Raw genomic sequence first — 20,818 nt, 5'->3', positions numbered from 1 at the left:
AGAAGAAAGGGTGACGATCTCACCTCTGTCTCTCCTATTTATATTGATAGAGATGGAAAGCTGCGCGGGAAACGAAGCGTCGTGCATTGAGCCGTTAGATCATCGACATGTGTTATCATCGAACGGCTAGTATCAAGGACTCTGCACCGAGGACAGGCGCCGGATATTCGGACCTTAGGCATGTTGACGCGTGTCACCGAAGCGACGTTTCGTACCAATCAACTGGCATGGCACGTGCCGAGGCAGCTTTTTGATTCTGAGATCTCGGCAACAGTTGACACGTGGCTCTTCTCTGGCGCGGGTTGAACGAAATCTACCGAAGCAACTTCACCCTTCGGTTATTCTCTAAAAAGAAAGATCAAGGCCTGATGTCTCATACGATAGGATCAAGACCCTGAAGCAGAGGTGCAACGCTCCAGGGACTTGAGGGGCTATTGTGGAGGCTTCGGTAATCGTCTCGGTAATATAACCGGACCACCATCAACCGAGGCCTCATATTGACATGGGCCTGTGTATATCTTTCTGTTTACTCGCTCGGAGTCAAGTCTCCTGTTTACACTTCGGCTAGTTACCGAGGTGTACATTCCGCTTGGGACTTTTGGCAGAATGCAGCATAGCAGGAGGGGACCATGAGCGATACGTGGCGAAAAGGATCATCTGCCCATGTGCTTCGTAACCGTCTTATCCCGTGGCGTCATCTATGATGTCACCAAGGGCGGTTACCTAAGCGTGACCTCCACGCACTGGCTTGGAGCCCAAGTTAACCTAGGTCTATAAATACAAAGGGATATTCATCTTTGAGAGGTATGCCATCTTCCCCTAACCCTAGACCTAAAAGCAACTCTCCTTACATCTAACTTGATCGTCGGAGGGTCACAGGGCTATTCCAGCCTTAGTGACTTGTTGCAGGTCCATCGGCGGAGGAACGGAGCAGCGGAAGTGAAGTACAAGTTCAGGCGAAGGTCCTTCCTCCTAAATCGAACCCCTACACCCACCACTCCTAGCAAACCCAAGGTTGCACTCCACCTAAAGCTCCTCCAATACCAAGCCATAGCCATGCATGCTCCCATTCTCCCACATCCTTACAACCACCTCTATATCTCTTCACAACCTTCAACTTCAGCCCCACTTCACCCTCATTTTCGTGCATAGCAATTGCAAGAAACCCATCTCCATCTTAGAGCATTTTTAGAGAGACAAAATGGGTTTTCTTATATATGTGTAAGCAAAAGCCATTAGTATCACGATTTTACTACCTAAATCCTTTCTATGTAAAGATTAGCTCGGTCGCAGCTGCTTCACTGGTAACGGAGGGAAGAAAAGATGCACAGAAAGGCTGATCATCTTCAACTCTGTTTGCTCCTACTGTATTCCTTGGCTGGGTATTTCTTTTCCAAGGGCCGTTTGGTTCATATATTACTAGTATTTGTTTTTTGTATAATTAAGATTGATTAAGACTAATTTAAATTGTCTCACTATATAATTGGTTTTTATTAAGTTATGAAAATTACTCCTTCCGTTTCATAATTTTGGTCCACTACTCCCTCCGTCCTAATCCTTCGACAGTAGCAGAACTGACTACTGAGTATTATTCGTCTTCTACCTCTTGGTGTGCTCTGTTTTTTTTTTTTTTGCAAATGAAGAAAGGGAGAGAGGGATATAGTGACAAATGGCTTTGTTCGTTTAAAGGTTTAGTTTTAGTTTTAGTTTTAGTTTTATTTTCAATCATTATCTTATTTCTTTCTCCAATTATTACCCTATTTTTTCAATTATTACTTTCTCATTTCTTTCTATCTCTCTCCAATCATTACCCATATATTCAATCATTACTCTATTTCTCTCTCCATCCACTACCAAAACTAAATTAAACTAAACTCCCAACCAAATACAACCAAAGAAAGGGGCCGTGTGTTAGCATATGAGGGGGGTAGGGGTGTGTATTTTTGGCTGGGGGTGGTGAAATGGCAAAAATGCCCCTTGTTTTGACGCTTGGGTAAGGCGTGAGGGGTGGGGGAGTCGGGGGACTGGATTGGTTTACATTTTTATACTTTGGGGACGAAAATTTTCCAATATTTTTATTGACGACCAAAATAGACTATTTTAATACTTTGGGTACAAAAAGGTTAATAAGAGGGGACCCTAAAACATGTCTCCAAACGCTTTGAAATCACCATCATTCCAATGGGGCACCCCAGTTATCTAAGACGTACGATTCTCTCTTTTGCTTTTTCTTTCTCATTCTTTCGTTTTCTTTTTTCTTTTTCTTTTTTTAAAGGAAATGATATTGGCATTCCAAAAATTGATAAAGACGCTCTAAAAAATATAAGAAAGTGGCTTTAAAATTATATTGATTTTGGAGTGTCTGCATCAATTTTATGAGTGTCGATATCATTTTCCTTCTTTAATTGTTTTCCTTTATAAGCATGTCATTCCAAAACTATAACTCTAGAAGAGATTAAATAAAAGGCAAAAAAATAATTCTCCTATAAAACAAGAGATGGAATCATTAAATGTATTTTAATTGACTTGATAAATAATTGCAGAAGCTAACCATAATAGCGACCTCTACTTTGGGAAGGTGTCTTGTTTGTTTAGTTTTTTTCATAGGATGTAATATACTATTATTTGTTAAATTGCTACGTGTGTCAACCTCCTCTTTATAAGATTCAAACCCTAGACCCCATGCTCCAAAGGAGTGCTACACGACCCTTGGACCAAATCCCAAGGTCGGGAAGGTAATTTGTGACTCCAATAGCTTAATATTTCCTCATAACCCAAAATTTAGAAATTTAAATGCTCTCATGCGGGAATTCATCATCTAGTCTATCATGAGACGAAGATTATAGGACTCACAAATCATTTTACAATCTGAACCATTAATTTATTCCGTAAGTTTTAATTTTTTTATCATCCATGCAAACACTCAAATTGATCATATTTGATAGAAGAGAAATAAACGGTGGTTCTATTTTGTGTGACATAAGCCATATAGGTAGCTATACAAATTTATTGTGTATCCAAACGGTTCTCTAAGAAAAGCAACGATATGGAGTCTGGACCGAGTCATAAAAGACCTGGACAGTTCAACCATAACCTAGCCTTATCCCAACTCCTTATTGAAACATGACACGGTCTAAGGATTTAGACATTTCTTTACAAGATTGATTCATTTAACGGAGACTCGGGTTTTTTTCGGTAGTGAAAATTTTGTACTCAGGGGTAGATTTTTATTTGTGGTTGAAAAGTTATTAGGTATTTTCGGTAGTGAATAAGTTGTTGATAGTTTTGTAAGTAGAGTTACTGTAGCAAAAAAAGTTTTTATGGACAACTTTTTTGTTAGTGAAAACGAAATGGTAAAATGCTGAAATTTTTTTGTTAGTAAAAATGAGATGGTAAAATGCATTAAGTTTTTAGTATTTTTTGTTAGTAGAAACACCTCCCGAATTAATTCGACCAAACCCCTAATCCTTTAATGCACACAAGAGAAAAAAGGTCCCTACTTTTTTCCATCAATTAACAGGGATGCTGCAAAGCAGCTCTCAGTAGAGCACCCTGTAAGGCGCATTCGGACCGCCTATCTCGACAATCGATGGTCCGGATAGTAAATAACTCTTCTCTGGAAGGGTTAATTTTTCCTTGAAGAGTTCATTTTTAATCTGGACTATTGAAAATATTTTGAACGGCTGTAGTGGTGCACTACAATGCTCGCTCTACACTCTACAGGGAATTGCTTTGTAGCATACCCATATCCATCCTCACCAATGGTAGAGTAATAAAGCATAGGGTCCAGTGTATTGATTATTTCACACAAAGAGTAAGCGAAGTACTACTTTGCCATTAATTATTTGTATTGAATGATGTCTTTGTAACCACGCGAAATGCGTATATAATAATAATAATACCAAACCAACAATTGGGTCCTCCAATCTACTCGATAACATTGGAATTGGAGGCTAGCTAGCTAATGTGTATGGTGCTAGACGTACTGGAGAAGCTGTACAAACAGCTTACACAGATTCATTTTGGGCCCGATTCAGGTTCCGCAAAGATGATCGGAATCGTTCATTTTGTTCAAAATTTGTTTTTAAGGGTCCTTGTAAAAAATCATCTCAATCCGATATCGGTAAGGGCGTTTACGAATCATCTAACTTTGCTTCAGAATTTAGCATAAATTCTGAAGCAAAGTTAGATGATTCGTAAACGCCCGGCTAAATTCTGAAGTAAAGTTAGATGATTCGTAAACGCCCTTACCGATATCAGATTGAGATGATTTTTTATAAGGACCCTTAAAAACAAATTTTGAACAAAATGAGCGGCTCCGATTATTTTTGCGGGACCCGAATTGGGCCCAAAATAGATCTATGCAAGCTGTTTGTACAGCTTCTGCTGTACTTATTTCATTTCTGCTTCTCGAATCAGTAATGCTACACACACAGCAAATGTGCACAGATTTTGTGCACAGATTTTTGTGGGGCCCACTACAGGTCCCACACAATTAATCCGAGCCGTTCATTAAATGTAAAACATTTTTTCAAGAGCCCCTGCAAAAAATCAGCTCAATCCGATACTCATAAATGCTTGATTCAATCATTTAACTTTTCATTCGAATCTCAAGATAATGAAAAGTTAAATGATTGAATCAAACACTTATAGATATCAGATTGAGCTGATTTTTTGCGGAGGCCCTTGAAAAAATGTTTTACATTTAATGAACGGCTCGGATTATTTGTGTGGGATCCGTAGTAGGCTTCACAAAAAATCTGTGCACATTTGCTGTGCGTGTAGCATTACTCTTCTCGAATGTATGTATGCCTGTCTTTATTTGCACTTATTAAAAGTACTTGTCAAGATTGAAATCGTCAACCGAAATTAGGATCTGTTTGGCAACTATTTTACGCGACTTCTTTTTAGTTTTTCGGGAGTATCGAATGGGACACGGTTTGGGATAACGACCTGATGTTTCTATGGTGAACCCATACTTCCAAGTTTGTTATTTTATTTTCTTTAGGGAAAAAGATTATTTTGGCGTAAAACCCTAGCCACTACTGTATATTACAGTAACAAATAAAAGTAATTAATAGTGAAATTGGTGTCATTATACTTTGCATTGCCGCTTAAATTACGATATCATTTGTAGATTTCACATTATATCTGGGATCATATTTTTTTCCCCTTACGTGTACTCTACCTGTAATGACCCGTGTTAGTTGATCTGTTTACCTTTAGTCTAACCATGTGGCTCAAAAAATTAATCTCGCAAATCCTTGTATATCATTTCATCTTTTTCAATTTTTCCCGATGTGGTATGTTACAATCTCCCATCTTTGACTACAATGTCCCTGTTGCACCACATTGTCCAACAACTTTCACTCACCAAGCGATGTAGGACGAGTACTCGCTTAAGCACATCAAACTCCTCAACCTCAACCTTGTTTCAAGTGGGACTTGCCCAAGCACGACAAGCACCTTAACCTTCTCACTTGTCGGGCCAACCCAAATGCGTCTCTTCACGGACCTATCCTACACTTTCGGTTGGTGCAAACTCAGATACCACTGTAACAACCTGCGCCAGTTGACCTGCTCATTTTTAGCCTAATCACGTGGCTCAAAAAGTTAACCTTAGGTTATACAGTAGCTGCTCGCAAATTCTTATATAGCATTTCATCTTTTTCCCGATGTGGGATGTTACACTGCCCTTTTTCTTTTTCTTTTTGAATTTTTTTTGTTAATAGTAGGCCCGTCCTTGTATCCTAAAACTTGGAGTATGATATAGGGTAGTAATAATGCCAAAATTGATTTTGTTAGTGCCAAAACTTCAGTACATAAGAGTCTTGTACACTACATATGGTACAAGCCTTTTGTGCACTAGAGTTTTAGCACCAACATTAACAGATTTGACATTATCATTTCCCTTAAATATAATTCTAAATAAACCAACTGAGGCTAGCTCAGTGATAAGCACCCAATAATGCATATTTTTGGTGCTTAAATTCTCTAGTAAGTTGTGTTTGTACATATATGTTGTCGTTTTTATCTCATAATGCACGTAAGGTATTTTTGTATGTGTTTCAGGTAAAACGTGCTAATAAGGCAGTTTTGAACGCCAAGGAACATGCTGGGATGTAACCAAGTGTCCAAGTGCTCGGCGGCATACATTTCATTGTCACCGGACGCCCAGTGGTCAAGAATTTCACGAAACGTGCCAAGGTTTCGGAAAGAAGGCAAATGCATTAGGAGTAGCCCTCGAGGGCATCCGAGAGTCCAAGGCCACAAGGCATACCACCGCCAAGTCCCGTTGATCATGTAATGAAGCATCGGAAGGCCGTCGAACTACAAGAAGGCTTGGTGAACCAATCTGTTCAGTTCTGTAGTTTTTGCACAGAGGTATCAATACCTCATTTTTTAGATATTGGTACCATCATGCCGAATTGAAAGACAGTTCAGTTGGTACCAATACCTCATTGTTTAGGTATTGGTACCAAAGCCTATAGTGCAGATTTTTATTAACTTTTTCAACTTTCCATATATGAAAAATTTCTACTTCTAGAATATTTTTGAGATATTTTGGAGGCTTTTTTGTCCATTGTAAGGCTGATTTTATAAGCCCTATAAATAAGTTTGTATGCCATTTATGGAAGGGATGGCCATTAGTTAGTTTTTAGGCCTAAGTTTTGTAGTTTTTGCTCTAGGTCTCTCCATAGCTTTGTTTCAAGCTTTTCTCACTTGTTTCCTTCATGAACACTAGCAAGCAATTGTGTTACGTTAATTTCTCAAGTATTAAAGTTATTCGTGTAGTTTGGATCTTCTATAAAATATAGTTTATTTTCGTTTTCATCGGTGAATTATGTTTTCTATGCTTAATTCTTTTTCTAGTCTTTTTGATATGAGTGAGTAGTATATATGTTTGGTTATGGGCTGAGGTTTACTCTATGATTTAGTGGTTTAAATGGTTTCTCTTATCTTTAGCTTAATTTCAAGGTTTTTGAATGAATTAAACCCATGATGTCTAGTTTTGATCATGGGGTTGGTGGCTTCTTTGATCAATGAAGTTTATCACCTTATGCTATGTGCTTGATAATCCTATGCGTGCGAACGATTCTTTTTTGTCTCTCACCTGCGTTAAATGAGTTCAATTTGAATCAGAGCTTTAAGTTAAGTTATAAGTAGTCTTCAGCTTTTAATTCTTCTAGTGGAATCCAGACAGTTTCGGTCCACTCTTGAGTTAGATGAAGAAACCGTTTGACGGCTAAAACGTGGGTAAATCAATCCCTTTGACTCAACCATTTCTAATCAAGTTTAATTCCAAGTTTAAATTTCGTTATTTAAATCAAATACCAAAGTTGGCCGCTTGAACGCCACAACTCTCTACGCAACATCTAATCCGAATTCGCTTAAGAAAATTTCTCTATGGGAACGATTCCGGTCTTACCGGTTATTATGCTTTCAACGACCTAGCACTACGTTTGGGGTGTGAACCTTTCTAAGAGGTTAGGTTGCGGCGAAGCACTCAGTTGGTCAGGATTCCTGCATCTCACTAGAAGGTCAAGAGTTCGAGTCTTTCCATCTGTGTGTGGGTGTTCATTCCTTTGTATTTGTTGGGGTTGTTTCTTCCCTTAATGAAGCTTGTAGTTTAGTTGGGCTTATAGTGATTGTGGTTTTTTTGATGAGCTTATTTATCTTGTTAGTTCAGTTGTTGGCTTAGTTATCTCGTGTGAATTCAAATCCTGGCTCATGCTTTGTAAGCACCCGCACATAGGTTCAATATCTAACAAAGCTTGAAACATAATTTTTAGCTTAATTTTTTGAAGGGGATTTTTAGCTTAATTGTTTGAAGGGGATGCTGTCGAAAAACATCCCTGCAAAGCACTACCAAGCGGTCGATCCTGCCGTTCATCTCGGCAGGGACGGCTCAAATTGAATCTGAACGCATACAAATCGGAGCCGTCGATTGCTTGGCAAAGATCCGAACTGTTGATTGTCGAGATAAACGACCAGATTGATTGCTTTACACCCGCTTTGTAGGGGGTGCTCGGCAGCATCCCATGGGGATCTTAGCTACAGGACAGTAGCCTATGAATCATTGGTCCCTTGATTACATTTGTGCCTAAGGTGCAACTCACATAATCTGCTTTTTGTGGGTAAGTGCATGATTGTCCTCGATTCAAAAAATTCAAAGGTTTGGGGAAAAGTAAACTAAAGGAAATAACATGTAATCAATGATAATTAAGATTTAAAGTTGAATCCAAGAAAGAGGGTATGGACATAATTAATCTTGGTTTAGAATACGTTAAACATGGTTAATTTCATAATCAGCCCCCACTGGTTTTACTCTCTCACCTTTTTCCACACAAAATTTGATAATGATCTATTAAGCCACTCTGTTTATGTTCCACAAATACCCTCGAATGATAAACATACAAATGATAAGTTCCAAGCGCTCAGCTTGGGAAACTCCTACCTAAGGTGGGGAAGTTGGGGGTACTGAGTTTATAAGGCCGTCGGGAGTAGGGCTGCAAATGAATCGAGACATATGTGAATTGTTAAGGTTCGACTCGGTAAAAATTCGTTTGAGTTCGATTCGCCTACTAAACGAAGAGAACATGAGCCTCAATTTTAAACTTGTTTAATACATGAGTCGAACTGGAACCTGACAGTATTCGGCTCGATTAGTCTCGTAAATTAAGTGGAGTTTATATATTTATCCCGTAAGAAATTTTTTATATAACCTTGCACATAATAAAACATTTGCAACTTGTACATTTATAAACTTTGAAAAGTACTATATATATATATATATATATATATATATATATATACGTGTTTGTATAATCTTATGCTATATGTATGAACTTATTTATGTACAAAACAAAAAAGTTTATTTATAGCTCTAGACTTGGAGGAGAGATTTTTGACTCGTTATAGGGGCTTGAGTGTATGTGTGCGTGTGGTGTTCTTTCTTGGTTTAATTAAGTAGCATAGGATTTATGAGCCATAGTATTCTCCTTTTTTTCTTTCTTACTCTCCTTTTTTTCTTTCTTACTTTTTTTGTCTACACCATCTCTGTAAGCCAAACATGTACACTAGGGTTCGGACACTGATCTTATGTAATCAAAAAAAGGGGGAAAAAAAAAACATGCCGGCACAGCTTTATATTGGGCCCTTTAAAAGAAATTAAGTACTTATTCTTTAAATAAAATGTGATATATTATAAGAAAATTATCTATCTCGTAAAATAAAAAATAAGTATTTAAAAAATAAGAACCTTAGCGGAACGGCCTTAATGATCGAGTTTGTCAAGCAACAATTACACACATTCATGTTTCAAGTGGGTCCCACTTGACAATTCACGTGGGTTAATAATACTTACTTTTGAAACTTGTTACTAGTTTGTAGTACGAATTTACTCATTTTTACACTTTGTTCATGATTTTTACTCTAATTTCTTGATGAAATTGTATGTGCTCAAGATTAAAAAAATGTTACCTTGAACAAAAGGCGTTAGCTGAGTAGATTTTCAAATTCCAGCAAAAAGGTCGCAAATGTTGATCACATATACACTTTCGCTTGGAAAATCTTTATGCTGGCCAACCAAATGTCGCACCCAATTTTTGAAAAGGATATTGCAATTGTAATGTGTCACTTTGGGACTGGGGATGATGCTGTGCACACCGTGCTCATGTGCAGATTCGGACCGTCTTCTCGGCAATCAATGGTCAGGATTGCCAAGACGGTTGAATGATTGAGGTTACACACAACACCGAGCGATCCGGGCTATTGATTGCAGAAACGGATAGTCTAAATGTGCACAGCACCATCCCCCAGTCCACACGGTGTGCACAGCACCGTCTCCCAATCCCTTTCGGACGGGGGATGGTGATGGGCACATCCTTCACTTTGGCAGCTAAACTAACATAGATTTATGCATCTAGTACCAGCTGCATAGTTTATGCCCTTTATGCCCTACCGGGTAGGGCAAAGTTGAAACATCCCGCCGGATTCTTCGATCACAATGCATGTGAAAGCAAAAGCAGGCAATTTTCAAAGGGAGAAAACCCAAAAGTGAGGTTTTTTTTCTGAAAACCTTAATAAACAATAGACAAGGTGCGTGTAATGTGCATGCATGATATTTGATTTACAAAGTTGTGGTCAGAAAGGAGTGTTGAATTGATCCCGTTCTGCTAAAGAAAATAAATACTTAATTATTTTTCGAGTTAAGATGATGTATAGTGAGAAAATGACCTGACTCGTAAAGATAGAAAATAAGTACTAAAGTTAAACATGGAAACCAGTTGTAATCGGAGTATGAGATATCATATTTCAATTAATCTGTAGATGCACACTCGCATTTACTGTGAGACTCCTAGTCTCGTACACACTGTATGTGCGCGCGTCACTAGCAATTTTTTTAACAATTGTGCTATTCACACAGAGAAAACCGACACAGATTTTGTACAAATTTTTTGTGAGACCCACTACAAGTCCCACACTAACAATCCGAGCTGTTCATCAAACATAAAACATTTTTTCAAAGGTCTCCGCAAAAAATCAGCTCAATCTGATACATATAGGTACTCAATCCAATTATCTAACTTTTTATTCGGATTTCAGGATAATGAAAAGCTAGATGATTAGATCGAGCAGCTGTAAGTATTAGATTGAGCTGATTTTTTGCAGGGCCCTTGAAAAAATGTTTTAAATTTGATAAACGACTCGAATCATTTGTGTGTGACCCGTAGTGGGCCCCACAAAAAATCTGCGCTCAATCTGTGTTGATTTTGTCTATGTCAACAGAATTATTGTTTTTTATTTTTTTATCACTTTCATATTTTAGCCACTATTGAAATTGGAGAATGTGAAGAAAGGAGAAATGATGTATTATTGTTTGTGTCAAATCATAATCCTAACATGCTTTTATATAGGCTACAATGTTCTTGGTCACTAAGAAATCTAAACCAAATAGGAAATATGCATTATAAAAAAATCAACCCAACTAGGAAACATGAATAATTGACCCTACAAAACATGGTAACATAATATTTCTCAATATTATGTTAACATCCCCCTCAAACTCAAGTAGATCTACTAACTTGAGTTTTAAAAAAGTCACAAGAAACCAAGAACAACCGAGCCAAAAACGAAACCAGGAGCAGCCACGCGCGCCACGCCAAGCCAGCCAAGAGAAACGAGGAGAAGTCAGGAAAGATAAATGGTTAGGAGGGCCAAAAAACAGCCATGAGCGAGAGAAGCCATGATAGTAAAGATTTGAGGTGAAATCTGAGTGCATAAGCCGGTTACATATTACTTCAAATGCCCGGCGGACGGGGACGAAATTTAGGCCGCTCACCGAGAGCGAAAATTTCACAGGGCCTAGATCTTATAGCTTTGATACCATGTGAAGAAAGGAGAAATAATGTATTATTGCTTGTGTCAAATCATAATCCTAACATGCCTTTATATATATAGACTACAATGTTCTTGGTCACTAAGAAATCTAAACCAAATAAGAAATATGCATTATAAAGAAATCAACCCAACTAAGAAACATAAATAATTGACCCTACAAAACATGGTAACATAATATTTCTCAATATTATGTTAACAGAAAAAATCCAAGGATAATTGTTCTACTTGCAGTGATGAGACTCTCAGTCCAGAATACCATGCTCCATATATATAAGAGAGTACTTGGCCGAACACCTGAGGTTTTATTTTTTTTATTTTTTTAAAGAACACTGGATTTACAGGCCAATAACTAAGAAGTCACTTGGTTGCACAAAGATAGATTTGACACTATTTTTTTAAATAATTTTCATTATATAAAAATTAAAATCCAAAAAACGGAAAGAAACACCTATTTCAGAATTGTTCTCGTTGGAATGCGTACGTCATAAGTCAGATAATGTGTGTGCATGAGCTTGAGCGAAAACGAGAGTAAAAATGTGTGAAAGCAAGGATGTAAGAACGGAAGCGTAGAGCAAAAATTGAGAGCTAAAGAAATGATTCTTCCGGAGAGATATATATATCACAACTTAGAAAGTGTCATAGACAGTCCCCTAGATGATACTGAGCTAGCCCCGTTGATTACTGTCTCATTTTTTTCTTCCTTCAAACAGGACTTCTATTTCAGAAAAATCCAATGACACTCACATAATTTAGAATTCATCACAAAAGACTGCAACAAGCCATCACATTAATTACCTAGACACGAGCTCCTGTTAACACATACTGCAATGCATATTGAAATCGAGTTTGGGGTAGTGCATGCCAATCAAAAGAAATAAAGCACAAATAAAATTTACACCTATCAACACAATTCTCGAGTATGCCAAAGTCAGATTCGGGGTCCCGGTAGTGAGGCTGAGCGCTACATGGTTGCAGTGAACAATCTCAGATGTACAAAAGTGTTTTCAACGATTCGAATTAAAAACCAACTCTTCTATGAAGTTTTTAATCCGAACATTTAAAAACTTAAATAGACGACTAAGCTGCATACTGCAATCCTGTACAGCCCAGCCTCATGACAGGGACCTCGAATCTGCCAAAGTCGGAGGGGAGAAACAACTAATATGGTAAATTATCAGGCATGCTATCTTTTTTGGGTTTTTTCTTCAAAAAAAAATATTGTATTATGAGGCACGCTTTGTAATGCCTAAAAAGGAAGAGAGGAAACCAAAGAATTCAACTCCACCATGCCATTAAATACACCATGGAGCCAAAATGGAATCATTTCAATTTCTAGTCCAGAGCATTCAAGTTTGAACACCCAGACCGCATGACTTGAATGAGCTTTTTTTCGATTGAGATTTTCCATATTTGATTCCCATCTCTTTTTTTTCTTCCTCTTGATTACCAATGGATTAATTAGGTCAGGGTGAGTTCACGTTATATCTTTTGTCTTCGGTATTTTTTGACTGAAACTTAATTTTTGTTACTTTTTGTTCCAAGTTTTCTGGGATTAATTGTTCATCTCTACGAGAGGAATTAGAAAAGTTTGAAAATATGGACCGAAGTTAGAAAAATCATATAAGACGACACTGTACTCTGCAGACAAAAAAATAATAATAATCCACTACAATTTTGTTGTTTTTTCGTCTTTAGGGATTTTTTTTGTGCTTTTGATCATATTTTTTTACTTTTTAAACTTATCTCGTCAAAATGGTGATTAATCCCCAAAATAAAACGTGAATTTAACAAAATGTAGTGAACCCACCCTCAAACATAACGATGGGCATCTCCATTAAGAGGATTGAAAACTAAAAACTCAATACTACTTAGGCAAATTTCGTTCAGACTATATACAAAGATTTCGAAATAAATCGTCTTTGTAAGACCTCTCTACAGAATTATATTTCGATTACGTGTTTGTGAAGAATCAAAGTTTGAAAAAATGCAAAAAATTAGTCTTACAAGTAAGCAATAGCTATGATCTTGATAGGAAAAATAGACAATTTCCATTGACCCAAGAAAAAAAAAAAAAAAAACCTAGAGTTGAAAACAAAGAATTACTCCTAAAAAAGGAGACATGAATGATGAACTCCAGCACCTAGCAGTCCTCATACTGGGACCCAATAACCTACTTTGAGTGCGGCCCCACCGACTCAATTTTATGCTTAGTGGGCCCTGTTATTTAAAACAAAAGTGGATGGCTGCAGGAAATGCTCAAGGGAAAAAAGTGTTTGGATCCAAAGCTAACCCTATCGCCTATATGGATCTCCTACCTTAATTTTTGCGTAGGATATGGGTGGACTGTAGGAGAATATCTTTAGATGATGTTGCGTAGAATGCGAATGATGGACCAAGATAAAATGTGTGTTTTTGGTTGAAATTGTGACATTCATTTTCAATATTGTCCTCCTGCAACCACAAACTTTGCGTTTGCGTAGATCAACTCGGTATAATCTTGATAGAAGGTATATAATTTACATTCTTAATTTCACAGTGAGATTATATTTCATATCTCAATTTTCAAGTCCTCCAAACAAACAACTCCATTTTCAAATACCAAAATATCTTGATGGAAGATATGTAATTCACATTCTTAATTATGCGGCGTTCGTACAACACATAGACATGCACGTAGACTTCATACGCAAGATTACAATTCATATCTTAATCTCCAAATCCTCTAAACAAACCCTATTTTCTGATACCAAAATCAAAGTATGGACTTCCACACGAAAATGTTGAATGGGAATATGGTTGCTTGAAACCTTGTCAAAATTAAGAAATGAAAACTAAATATACTACTAAACATCTAAAAAGCATTTCTTATTTTGTGAATCCAACTATGGTTCTTTTTCTAAAGTTTCAAGTCTTCTTTTTCTGCCTCCCCATTCAAACCGCCCTTTCTGAATCTGATTAAAACCACTTCCACCTCTCTCTCTCTCTCTCTCTCTCTCTCTCTCTGAACAACCAATCCCCTGTTTCTTCTCTGTTTGGCTCCAACTACTCTGTTCTTCTTGTGATTTCACAATCAAACCAAATCTATTTTTCACCTCTCTCTCTCTCTCTCTCTCTCTCTCTCTCTCTCTCTCTCTCCTGTATGTACAAAGAGACAGAATGGCTGCCAACAAATTCGCAACCATGTTGCACAGAAACACCAACAGACTGACCCTAATCCTCATCTACGCCATCCTCGAATGGATCCTCATAATCCTCCTCCTCCTCAACTCTCTCTTCTCCTACTTGATCATCAAATTTGCCGATTACTTCGGCCTCAAAACACCTTGCCCATGGTGTTGTCGCATCGACCACTTCTTCGATTCCACGAGAAACAAGAATTCCCTCAGAGATCTTCTCTGTGAGTCCCACGCCAAAGAGATTTCCCAGTTGGGTTACTGCTCCAACCACCAGAAATTAGCCCGATCACAAGACATGTGCGAGGACTGCTCACCACCGCAACCATTTAGCCGTGGAATTTCAAAGACTTTAGCTTTATTTCCTTGGCTTAAAGAGCTTGGAAGGATACAAAATGAAGAAGAGAAAGTGGGGTTGAAGTGTTCTTGCTGTGAAGCATGCTTAGAAAAGGAATTTCTCTCTCCTTACGTAGTGCTCAAGCCTTCTTTGAGTGATTTGGAGTATACCCAGAACGGGAATTTGATCACTGAGCCCGGTGATGAAGATCGGATTGCAGACGGGAACGATCTGGATCAAATCATATCAGTTTCTATGGTGGATAGAGAGGATGAGGCAGAGGTGGATAAGGATTGCTCTGTTTCTGTACCTAACTTCGGATTGAGAGAGATAGAAGAGGCCGGGAATGGAGAATTTTTTGTGATAGAACAATTCAAAGATCACAATGGGATAGAGGAAAAGGGTGAGGAGGAGAATATAATCTTTGAGGGAAATGAAGAATTGGATTTAAGAAAACATGTGGCAGAGACAGAGCAAGAGTCTGGTGAAGGGGATGGTTCAAATACCATGGAGGATTTTATTTCTGGTGAGAAAATGGGACAATTTTGTGAGGAACAAGATTCTTCAATTGAAGTCCCACCTCAGCATCTGGAGTTCTTTGTCGGACATGGCGGTTATCGGTTGATTCCGGTCGAGTCTGCCGATTCCGAAACAGATGAGAGTCAGAGTAACAGCAGTGTTGGTGAGAAAGATGATGATGAAAATCATGTGGCCAATTTGTGTCTCGAGTCCGGCGGCAATCGTGGAGTCAACGCAGAGCTCTCTGCCTTTGAGATTAATGAGGAGGCCAAATTTTCAATGATTGAATCCATGGAAATAGAAGAGGATGAGAATTCTCTTATTTTCCATCCCAAAGAATGTGATTTGGTGAGGGAGGTTTATGAACATGTTGAGCCCCAAACCTCAACCATACACACCTATGATTCAGATGTTCCAGCAGGTAAATTACTAATTGGACCCTATAAATTTTTCAGTTTTTTCATCAATGTTTCATAATGTTGATTTTACACTAAGATATTGAAAAATTTCCCACTTATTTTTTTCAGTAACAGAAGATTCTCTTCAAATGCCAATCAATGAAATTGAAGCAGAGGTCTCGATAGGAACCGAAATTCCTGACGTTGAACACACTGATGAATTTCAAAATCAGGAAATTCTTCCTCCTTATACATCCATAGATGATGACCCTTCAACCAGCTTTGGTAAGCCTCAAACCCTTATCAAACCCGAGAAAAATCTCAGTGATCGAACACCAAAGCAATGTGATGAACAATCAAACTTCACTAGGTTGACTTTTGTTGAATTTTGCCTTGTTGTAGCTGCTCTAAACCTCTACATTGTTGAATTTGTTTCTTGAAATAGGTTGCAAGCAAGTTGAGGAAGAGTTAGTAGATGTGAAAATCATGTCAGTTGAGGTGCAAGTCAATGTGATGCACAATCAAACTTCACTAGGCTCGGAGTTGAATGATATTGAGGAGGAAAGGGTTCCCGATACGCCCACTTCGATAGAAAATCTCCACCTCCTGCACAAGAAGTTGCTGTTGCTTGAGAAAAGAGAATCTGGAACGGAAGAGTCTTTAGATGGAAGCATGATAAGCGAATTCGAAGGAGGCGACGGAGTCAATGCCATTGAACACTTGAAAACGGCCTTAAAGGCCGAACGAAAGGCCTCACATGCTTTATACGCGGAACTAGAAGAAGAGAGGAGTGCATCTGCTGTGGCTGCAAACCAAACCATGGCAATGATTAATAGGCTTCAAGAGGAAAAGGCTGCAATGCAGATGGAAGCTTTGCAGTACCAAAGGATGATGGAGGAGCAATCGGAGTACGATCAAGAAGCGTTGCAGCTGTTGAACGAACTTATGGTGAAGAGAGAGAGGGAGAAGGAAGAGGCAGAGAGAGAGTTGGAAGTGTATAGAAAGAGGGTGTTGGAATATGAGAGCAAAGAAAAGATGAGGATTTTGAGGAGAAGTAGGGATGGTAGTGGTGGTGGTGGTGGTGGTAGTAGTTGTAATAGGAGTGAGAGTTCATTTGCTTGTTCTAGTAATGCTGGGGATAGTGATGGTCTATCTATTGACTTGAATCAAGACGCAAAGGAAGAAGATGGATTTGATCAAGAAAATGGAAACCACCCTAACACGCCTGTCGATGCGGTTTTGAATTTGGAGGAATCTTTGGCCAATTTTGAGCAAGAAAGGTTGTCTATATTGGAGCAACTCAAGGTTTTGGAAGAGAAGCTTTTTACTTTCGATGATGACGACGATGATGATGGTGAAGAGGAACAACATTTTGCGGATATAAGGCCTATTGAGGAGTTTTACAAAGAAAATGGAAAACACGATTTCGGTGGGGAAGAAGTAAATGGGGTTGGGAATGGATTTCACAAGGAAATGAACGGGAAACACCCTCAAGAGGAAATTAGACTCGTGGGTGGAAAGGGGAAGAGACTTCTTCCACTTTTCGACGCGACTAGCGCAGAAAGTGAAGCCACGGAAGAGAATGGACATGTGAATGGTTTCCATTCTGATGTGTTTGAAGCTTCTGCTGTCAAGAAAATCGAGCTGGAAAACAAGAGCCCCGCGATTGAAGAGGAGGTGGATCATCTGTATGAGAGGCTACAAGCACTTGAGGCCGATAGAGAGTTCCTAAAGCATTGCATTAGCTCAATGAAGAAAGGGGAAAAGGGAATGGATCTTCTCCAAGAGATTTTGCAGCATCTTCGCGATTTGAGGGATGTGGATCACCGGGTGAAGAATTTAAGCGACGGTACTCTACTAGTATGAAGTTGTTCTTAACCATCATTCCCAAACAAGACAATAGGTAATTTGATTCACCATTTGTTGATTGTACCCATTTTAGCAATTTTGGTGTTATGCTGTACTTTCATTTCGTGATTGTGTTTCTAAGAATGAAATTTTTCTAAACCATTACCCCGACGAAGACAGTAAGTAAAGCGAATCAACCTCTTTTGCATGCTATTGTACGTATACGCATTTTAGAATTCTAGTGTTCAGCTGAATCAATCGCAGTTTCGTTTCTTGATTGTGTTCCCGGTAGTGAAACTGCGCTTAACCATGATCCTTTTATTGATTAATCCTTTTATTTATTTTTTTATGTCAACGTTGCACCCATTTAAGCACTCTAGTGTCAAGTTGTAGTTTCGTTTCTTCGTTGTTTTACGTGTACGAAGTTGCGCTTCGACGTGATCCAAGATGAGGCAACATTTGATTTACTGTATTCTGTGAACGAAATTGTGTTTACCATCACCCCAAACAAGAAAATAGTTAATTTGACTCACCCCTTTTGAGATAATTGTGTTATAACTTACACACAATTGAGTACTCTATTGTTAAGTTGTAGTCTCATATCTTGATTGCGTTTCTGAATGCAGATTATGGGCTTGTTGATCAAATGCTGATTGAATTCAGAGTCTTGAAGCAAAGAAGTCCCCTTTGTGGGAGAGGGAAGTTCTTGAAATGACTGTTTTGGTCATTTTTCATTCTTGGGTTTTTGGGTCCAAGTAATCCCAAATTTTTGTGGGTTTTTAGTTGTGTACCCATCTCCACCTTTAAGGGAAAGGAGGATGATGAGTCTATGTGTGTGTAGGTTAGTGAGAGAGAGAGAGAGAGAGAGAGAGAGAGAGAGAGAGAGTGAAAGCGAGAGAGAGAGAGAGAGGGAGAGGGAGCGAGAGAGGGAGAGAGAGAGAGAGAGAGAGAGAGCCACTCTGTCATTTGTATTTTTGTGAGAGAGAGAGAGAGAGAGAGAGAGAGAGAGAGAGAGAGAGAGAGAGAGAGAGAGAGAAGGCCTGGCTTGCAAAGCTGGAGTGATCCAACAGAGATTCCAGTGCCAGGTACCTTATAGCACTAGTTTATTTTGACACACCTTTAAAGGAGTAGGAAATCTTTAGTTGGTTTTTTTTTAGTGTTTTGTGGAGAGGGAAAAGAAGGGCAAGTAAGTGACTCCTCTTTTCCATCTCTCTATCTCTCTCTCCTGCATCATTTCATCACACATGATGTTTGTTTATTTATGTGTTGGAGGAGTAAAGTTGTTTTAGCTGTATCATACTCTACTTGTACCACATTTGTTTGTAAGTATATAAAAGTGAGTGTTTGTTTATACTGGTTTTGAAGCAGACTTTCATTCTTTTCTTTGTTTTTAAGTTCGAACATTGATATAGAATGTACACTGGTATAAGTAGAGTATAATAAGAAGCAAAGATTGCTTGTGATGTGGATTATGCTTTAAGCAATAAACAACTCGATCTCTGTTAGGTGTAGGCATAGTCACACAATTCGTGCATGGGGGGTACCGAACCGCGCGCTGGCTCACGAATTGAGGAAATGAGTGCGAAACTGGCCGGACATAGGTCACCGATCTAACTCGTGAACTTACAAGCGCAATGGTTTATTTGACGCACCATATGTCGCCACATTTACACACTTTACCTACGGAAAGTCAGAGGCGTTTCCACTAAATTAAATGGCCTATGTTTTCACAAATTTTTAGACAGGTTATTCTCCTCACATACATCAAATAAAATATTATTAGCATAAACAACTTTAGTACGGAGTATTGTAGTAGTCCAATAATTTAGCGAAAACGCATCACTGCCAGGCCATAAGCTTAATTCCATTTTTATTACAGGATTGGTCATTTTATTTTCAACATTTTTGCATGTTTAAACAAATTGCATAAAATATGAACTTATTATATACATGCTCTGAAATGCTTGAGTTATAGTTCTTCCAAATATTGACGCTCTCGCAGTCCCCTTTCTGCATCCGTACGCACTGTGTGACTTAGGGTGTAGGCCGATAATTACTCGGAAAAAAATCGCGATTTGGCTAGTTTAGCAGTCAGGGTGTGTAGCACTTGTCATATAAAACCCTTGTCATATAAAGTCGTAGCTCCCAGACTGTTACTGAATGATGAATGTGCGAAGAAATTCATAAGTACATGGTGCATAAAATAAGCAAGTTATTTCTGTAGTCTCCTCTCGTTTTTTTTTTCTTTCGATTGACAAGTTTCTTCACGAATTATTGATCCAAACACAACCCCAAGGCGTTCCAAGGGATGGACAATAGAATTCTTTGTGGTTGTCCACTGTCCAGTATCCTAAAATAGAGTTGAGGTTTGTTCACCCTCCACTTAGGAAGGTGAACATTACCATCCTTCTTATTGGTTGAAACGATGTGGATCCCACCACAAAATGATATCATGCTTATCAAAAAGTGTATTGCATGGTAAGCATTATATCACTTTGTGATGAAGTCCACACTATTTCAACTAATAAAAAAGAGTATATAATGTTCATCCTTTTTTAAGGAAGGTGAACAAAATTGCACTCTAAAATATGCAAACAAAGGTCACGATCGATTAGGAGTATTCAAAACTATTCAAAATGGACAATGAATAAATCAATGCGTAAAGCCAGAGTCGTATGGGAGTTTTCAATACCCCCATTTGAAGAACAATGAAAAGTCCTTTATATATAACATCTAGCTAGCCTTGTGTCACCCCAAAATAATCCACTATCTATTGTCCTAAAACATCTCTAGAAACTGAAAAATATTGGCTTGGTTGGTTATGATCAATTGTTTCAATAGTTGAAAGTACATTGGAAGGTAATGCAATTTTAAGTTCCTGAGATAGATAAACCCCAAAACAAACATGGCCTATAAAAATCTAAATAAACTGTTTTCTCATCTTCACTTTTAATTGAGATGTGTCAAACTTTGTATATATACTCCATCTTTCCCAAAATGTTAGGGAACAGACTATTTGAGGACGGACCAGCCTTTTTCAAGACATAATCATTACACTTTTTAAAATTTTTGTTTTTTCAATTCGGCTCATAATCATTACAACTTCGCATTAGAGTAGTTCTTGTCATATAAAAAAAAAG

At 38.2% G+C, this 20,818-nt stretch overlaps 1 protein-coding gene across 1 annotated transcript; it reads left to right on the top strand.

Annotated features, from left to right (window-relative positions):
* Positions 1-14,201: 14,201 nt before the first annotated feature.
* Positions 14,202-19,029, top strand: LOC131301864 (myosin-binding protein 2). The gene is made up of 4 exons (XM_058328347.1): positions 14,202-15,853; positions 15,960-16,115; positions 16,276-17,733; positions 18,305-19,029. Exons 1-3 carry the CDS (start codon positions 14,560-14,562, stop codon positions 17,694-17,696), a joined length of 2,871 nt encoding a protein of 956 aa, XP_058184330.1. The 5' UTR covers positions 14,202-14,559; the 3' UTR covers positions 17,697-17,733; positions 18,305-19,029.
* The last annotated feature ends 1,789 nt before the right edge of the window (positions 19,030-20,818 follow it).

This window comes from Rhododendron vialii, chromosome 9a (assembly GCF_030253575.1).
Source record: "Rhododendron vialii isolate Sample 1 chromosome 9a, ASM3025357v1".
Taxonomy (NCBI): Eukaryota; Viridiplantae; Streptophyta; class Magnoliopsida; order Ericales; family Ericaceae; genus Rhododendron; species Rhododendron vialii.
Note: the sequence above shows the minus strand (reverse complement) of the source record. Positions and strands in the feature narration are given on the sequence as shown.

Coding starts and splice junctions, on each gene's coding strand:
- LOC131301864 (XM_058328347.1), top strand. CDS start 14,560: ATGGCTGCCAACAAATTCGCAACCATGTTGCACAGAAACACCAACAGA. Junction 15,854..15,959: donor TGATTCAGATGTTCCAGCAG/GTAAATTACTAA, acceptor TATTTTTTTCAG/TAACAGAAGATTCTCTTCAA. Junction 16,116..16,275: donor TGACCCTTCAACCAGCTTTG/GTAAGCCTCAAA, acceptor TTCTTGAAATAG/GTTGCAAGCAAGTTGAGGAA.